The 6,481-nt window shown below is 46.5% G+C and overlaps 1 protein-coding gene across 3 annotated transcripts; it reads left to right on the top strand.

Annotated features, from left to right (window-relative positions):
• Nucleotides 1–679: 679 nt before the first annotated feature.
• Nucleotides 680–5,266, top strand: LOC120639538. 3 transcript variants are annotated; one of them, XM_039915394.1, is made up of 6 exons: nucleotides 680–1,002; nucleotides 1,632–1,810; nucleotides 2,071–3,842; nucleotides 3,958–3,998; nucleotides 4,331–4,841; nucleotides 4,924–5,266. In XM_039915394.1, the coding sequence occupies exons 3-4, from the start codon at nucleotides 2,073–2,075 to the stop codon at nucleotides 3,982–3,984; spliced, it is 1,797 nt and encodes a 598-aa protein (XP_039771328.1). In that variant the 5' UTR covers nucleotides 680–1,002; nucleotides 1,632–1,810; nucleotides 2,071–2,072; the 3' UTR covers nucleotides 3,985–3,998; nucleotides 4,331–4,841; nucleotides 4,924–5,266. The 3 variants fall into 3 exon arrangements, with proteins under 3 accessions (XP_039771328.1, XP_039771326.1, XP_039771327.1); XM_039915392.1 differs by lacking the exon at nucleotides 3,958–3,998; XM_039915393.1 differs by lacking the exons at nucleotides 3,958–3,998; nucleotides 4,924–5,266 and having other exon boundaries at nucleotides 2,071–3,957; nucleotides 4,331–4,621.
• Nucleotides 5,267–6,481: the final 1,215 nt, after the last annotated feature.

Genomic DNA, 6,481 nt, shown 5'->3' with positions numbered 1-6,481 from the left:
AAAATTCCTAAAAATACTTTAAGGTGTGATGAATCTAATGGTGTCAAATTTTCTCAAAAATTCATTCATTTAGTATAGTTTGTGGGAATTTAAAGTTAAATCAAAAAAGAAAAAGAAAAAAAATGGGCCGGCCCATGAAGGCCCACCGATCAAACCGGTCAAACCGGCCGGTAAACCGGTCAAACCGGTCGGTAAACCGGTAAAACCGGCCGGTAAACCGGTTGCACGGGAGCTTTTGAATTTCAAACCGGTCAAACCGACCGGTAAACCGGTAAAACCGGCCGGTAAACCGGTCAAACCGGCCGGTAAACCGGTCGGAACCGGTTGCACGGAAAAATTTGAATTTATTTGAATTTGGATTTGAATTCAACCGGTTTCCACCGGTTACCGGCCTAACCGGTCCGGTAAACCGGTACCGGAGGGCGGCGGTTACCGGTTTCCGGTTGGGATTAAAAACCCTGGTCTGCCCCCGCTCACCCTGCTAATAATTTCGGTTGAAATTGATTTAATGGATTGTGTTTTGATATAGATTGTGTTTGGATGGATTCAAATAGATTATATTAATTGATGGATTGGGATGTAGTGGGTTCTATGTAAATATGAATTGGAGTGGATTGGAATGCGCTGAAATTGATTCTTATGCAAAACAGTACATTATATATAAATGGCCCCCGCCTCGCTCGCCGCCGCCACACCCACGCTCCTTCGGGAGGTTCCTCCAACTGGCGACTGGTGAGTTCCTGCCGCCGCCGCTGCCGAGAAAAGTGGAGGGCAAGGGGATCGACGGAGTTGGAAGGAGTCCGGACCAGGGGAGCCGCGGCGCAAGTCTCGCTGTCGACGTACGTGGTTCCGCTACGCCGTACAACCCCCCAACCCGCTGCTCTCTGTCCGCGGCGGCGCATCGGGTGGGCTCCGGCGGTGCCCAGGCCGTCGAACGACCGAGCGTCCGAGCCCTCTCATCCGACGAGCTCAGTGGGCGCCCGATCGACCCCCTTCGACCAAGTGAGCGACCAAGAACTCATTCACTACCGATCGATCCCGCTTTGATCTGTTCGTGGGTGGATGGGGGTAAAATGGATCACCGCTGTGGCTGTGGATGCATTCATGTCGTGAATTGCGGATCAGTTTAGGCATAGAAACTGCACTGCCACTGATGATATATGCACTTGATTTGTTCATCAACACTTCCAACTCTACTGATATACATGTTTATTTGGTTTCCTCAGATGCACTGCCACTAATGCTGTAGATTGCAAACCAATTGATGCACGAAACTGGACTGATCCTGTGATTTTTTCATACTTACTAGACCAATTGAACTGGATATACTTTTTAGTTGATCAATGGAAGTTATTCTTGTCATGTTCAAGGCCACATGGTTGCTCTGAACGTCCATGCAAGAGTTTCATTTTTTTTTTGCATCGTCGTCATCATCATGTGCTAATTCAAGGAAATAATTAAACCATTCTTCATCAACCTTTCTCCAACTGTTTGAAGAAAATGGCTATTTTTCAGGCTGATCAGGCCATAGTCACTTAAGCTTCTCGCTTCCTTTTTCTCAGGGAGCAAGATGCCGAGATGAGATGTTGGATTCGTTCACAAATTAAGATGACTAGCTTGACTGTTTTCAGGTCTTAAAAGCCAATTATTTCCAAGAAAAAGAAGAGCTGACAGATGCGGTATGGAAGAACTTTTTCAAAGGCAAGCCTGCCTTCATGCATTGAAGCAAACAGGATAAAGCTATGGCCGTCCTCACAGCCGCAGCTGGAGGAACCCTCCTAATCATAAAGCTCGACAATTTAACTCCCAGGTAACCACCTATGTTCTTTTCTCCTTTACTGTTTTTTTTGGTTACCACTTCTCTGCTTTTATTGCCGGTTAGATTATGATTCCTCGAGCTCCTCCCAACTCATTTCTCATGCACTGGGGGCTATTGCCATCTACTGTTACCTGTCTTATTGACCACCTACTTAATTGACCAGCCTTGTTACACATTCAGTCCATTGCACATATCAAATATGTAAAGATCTAGTTGCTAATATTGTTGGGCTCTTTGACATGTTACTGTAGACATGATGAGGAGTGAAGTAATAGAAGCTGGAAGGCTAGTGAACCTGTGGAATGAATGGGGGATACAAATCCTAGTCCTTGTAAGCTTCTCGTTGCAAGTATTCCTCCTTGTCTTTGGAGGGATCCGCAGACGTAGCTCCTCCAGCATTCTGATGTTCTTCCTCTGGTCGGCATATCTGTTGGCCGACTCCACGGCAATATACACCCTGGGCCATCTATCAGTGGACAGCAGGTCAGATGAGCACGAGCTGGTAGCATTCTGGGCACCGTTCCTCCTGCTGCACCTCGGTGGCCCGGACAACATCACAGCATATGCGCTCGAAGATAACACGCTCTGGCTGCGCCACCTCCAAACTCTTGCTGTGCAGGTCCTAGGAGCCGCTTATGTAATATACGAGTACATCGCCCGCAGCGGGACCTTACTTCTGATGGCATCTATCTCCATGTTTATTGCTGGTCTTCTCAAATATGGTGAGAGGATATGGGCGCTCAAGTGTGGCAACATTAGCAGCATCCGCAACAGCATCAGCGCCCGAAAGTTCAAGACTAACCCTTATCAGCTATTAACTTTGGGTACCAGTGAAGAGGAATTACTGCTTGGAGCCCACTCCCAATTCGATATCTGCAAAGGTGTCTTCGCTGATATCATAATGGCACCCAGTCACTTGGCCCGTTCACAATCTAATTCTTCTAAACAAAGTTCTGTAATATCTTATTTGGGAGAGGATCTATACAAATTGGTCGAGATGGAGCTGACTCTGATGTATGACTTCCTCTACACCAAGGCGGCGGTAATCCACACATGGTATGGCTTCTGCATCCATTTCATTTCGCTGCTTGGCACAGCCACCACGTTTATGTTGTTTCAGCTCAGTATAAACAGTAGAGGAAATGGGTACAGCAGAGTGGATGTGATTATCAGTTATGTTTTACTGGTTGGGGCTTTGGTCCTGGAAATCATATCTGTGTGCAGGGCTCTGCTATCCACCTGGACATGTTCTTTATTGCACCGCAGGGGCAGGGGATGGGAGTGGCCTCTCCATGTTATCACTTCCCTTGGTCAGCGTGTCCACCCGGCAAGTAGGAGACTCTGGTCAGGCTCCATTGGTCAGTACAATTTGTTCCACTTGTGCACCCGCAACACGAATGAAATAGGGAGCAGACTAGCAATGAAATTAGGGCTCCAGGACTGGTGGAACAAGATGCACTTCTCGGGCACTTTCTCTCACAGTGACATTTTGTCAATACGAGATATCAAGAAATTGGTTTTGCAAGCACTGCAAGACAAGGAGCGTGCCCTGCAATACAAAAGTACTGATTCGAACTCAAGGGGCAGCTTTATACTTAAAAGTATGGAAGCCTATGACGACTTTGCTCGCTGGAGCGTCAACATCGACTTTGACGAGAGCATCCTTGTTTGGCACATTGCAACCGAGGTGTACATCCGGAAATCCAAGGCCAAACATGCAAAAGAGCTCATTGAGGCTACCGAGATACTGTCCGATTACATGATGTTCCTGTTGGTGGTAAAACCCAACATGCTGCCTGGCGCTGCACGGCACAACATACATCTCACCTCCTGTGAACAACTAGAAGGACAATGCCGTGCGTTCTTTGGTGATAAGGACAACCCAGTGGCGCCATCTCCCATAAGCTGGAACCCGTACTGTATGTTTAAAGAATTGTTCCACCATGATGGCCCTAATTGCTCCAGGATCCCACGGAGGGAGAAGCTTGCAGAGATGGCGTGGAGTTTCTCCCAATTTGCACTGGTATGGGCTGAGTGTGGGGCCTCAAGTTCATTCATATTTTGTTTGAAATCTATTTCTCCATTCTTGGAAAAAATGACCCAAGCTCTGCCTCACTGTTTGCAATTTCAATTTGCAGGTATACCTTCCATGCCAATTCAACTGAAACGCATTTTGTTGGTAAATATGTTCGATAATATAAAAGACCTTAAACAAGTTTCTATTTTCATACTTGCTGGCTTTACTAGCAGAACCAGCACATGCCTATATCCAGAGTTGCACCTAAAAGCTGTTCTATTTGAATTTCGTAATGTTCAGTTGAACTTTGTTTCCTGATTGTTTAACTACTATCCAATGAAATTGAAACGGGATCTTATGTTTTATTTTTTTAGACCTTAGTCTAAAAAAGTCAGAAACAAAGTTAAACTCACCATGCACCAATGCACTATGATAGCACACACATAGTTCATTCAATGTGCTCTGTTTTACCTAACCATCCTCCTCTGTCTCAGGGATCAGTAAGGGCACCAAATCCACATGGGGATTCCATCCGCGACAGTGCTAATATGTACGCAATCTTGCTCGCCAACGAGCTTCTGAGCATAGAGTTGCGCTGGCAAGGGCAGCGTGATCCTTTGGAACTGATCTTGGGGGTGTGGGTGGAGATGCTGTTGTATGCCGCGAACCATTGCAGCCAAGAGTCCCATGCCAGGCAGCTCAGCAACGGGTGTGAGTTCATTACCATCGTGTCGTTACTAGCACACCACTTCAAGTATTACTCAGGAGTCTCCAGAGGCACCGAAGACGGTGGTGGAAATAGCCCCACAGGCGGTTTAGATAAATTTGCATCATTTACACCTGAAACGGCCCCTCGTTCTTCAGGGAAAACTGAGAATTGACTACTTCAGTGAAACCATCATAGTTATCTGTAAATAAATATATTGAGTACTGGAATTCATTCATATAACAGCACCACATGCTGCAAGATCAACTTCCTCCCTGCATTCAAGTGTCTATTACAAGGTGAGTCTGGCGTGCTTATTCATGTGATGTGTTACTTCAATCGTTGTCTATGCTTACATGATCTTTTGATTTTCACTATCAGGATCGTGGTTGGCATTCATTCATAACCGCAAAGGGCGCAGGCTGGTGGAGCAATGCAAGTGTACGTAGTGCAGCATGTCAGGATCATGAGCGGCCATGGATCGATCCTCCTTTTTGTGGGCGTTGGTGGCCGGCATAGTGGTGAGGCAAGCCGCTAATGTGAAATCGGCAATTCTTATATATATTTTTTTACATAGCTGTTGTGTAACCATAAGAAATTACACAGTATCCGAACACTGTTTCCTGCTCATGCTGTTGTCTTTCTGACATGTATGCGATCACTGTTCATTCCGTTGCTGTGAGAACTGAGAACAAGGAAAGTTGCTATCTTTTTTCCAGCATTACACACCAATGACCAACTAAACATATCTCGGCAGTTGCGAGTGTCTGATTATGTTGTGGCAGGTAAAATTTAGCAGGGGTATTTTATATGAGGGCACGTGATGGTAATGGTAGGCAAGCTAGCAGAGCCAAAGAGCCTTGCTCTAAGATTGACTATTGTTCAAGGGAAGAAGACGTGTTTATAGCACTAATACCAGTAGTTTAGGTCCGCATTCCGTAAGGTACATAGCTTAATTTATTCAGACATCAGAGTAATAATAAGTGAAACGAACATGGCACCATTTATGTCATTTCGAGTGATTTTGGTGATCAAGTGACAACACAACACTTGGACTAATATAATTGTTAAGATAACTATTCTCAGGCTTTTAGGTTCAAGTGATGATAAAGAGAAAGAGAAGATAGGCGTAGCAAGGCCCGAAGGGCCGCCCCTATGGGGGTTCCGCTACCCGGTTAGCAGACGGGGGTCGAGGGGGAGCCGCCCCTCGCGGGTCTCAGGGCAGCGCCCTAAAAGCTCTTCGATTGGTAGCACCGGAAGAACCGACACATGAGCATCGGTGCATCCGATGATTGTCGGAAGAACCGACGCCATGGTATTTTGGTGCAGAAGGGAATCGAAGCAAAGTCAGCTTATAGGCACCGGATGAACCGATGGGTCAAAAAGGGGCATCGGTGCATTGGGCGTACTGTGTTCCAGAGACGATGCAAGTCGCGCAAGAGCCAAGTCTTCAGCACCGGTTGAACCGGTGAAGCATCGGTGCATACCATCGGTGTAATGACGTCAGCAGAAGAGTTGAGTGCTGTGAGTGACCGGTTTAACCGACGGCTAAGTATCGGTTCAACCGATGGTCACTGTGTCAGCTGTCAGGAGTTCAACGGCTACTTCGGGTTATGAGTGACCGGATGAACCGACGCTACCCCAGCCAGAGGCATCGGTTCATCCGATGATACGCAGATTTTCTGCTAACCGTTGGAGCAACGGCTACAAGACTTGGTGGCCTATATATATGCCTCACCCCGGCCATTTGAAGATTGCTGGAGTTGCTGGACATCCCACACACATCCAAGAACATCTCCAAGCCATACAAAAGCATCAAGATTATATCCTTAGCCCTTAGCACACTTTGAGAGTGTTGTGTAAAGGATTAGCTCTTAGTGAGTGAGTTTGCAAGGCTTCGAGCCTTTGTGCTGTGGTTCATTAGCGAACCAAAACAAGA

Source organism: Panicum virgatum, chromosome 7K (genome assembly GCF_016808335.1).
Source record: "Panicum virgatum strain AP13 chromosome 7K, P.virgatum_v5, whole genome shotgun sequence".
NCBI classification, from domain to species: Eukaryota; Viridiplantae; Streptophyta; class Magnoliopsida; order Poales; family Poaceae; genus Panicum; species Panicum virgatum.
This window is presented reverse-complemented; position numbering and strand designations above follow the sequence as displayed.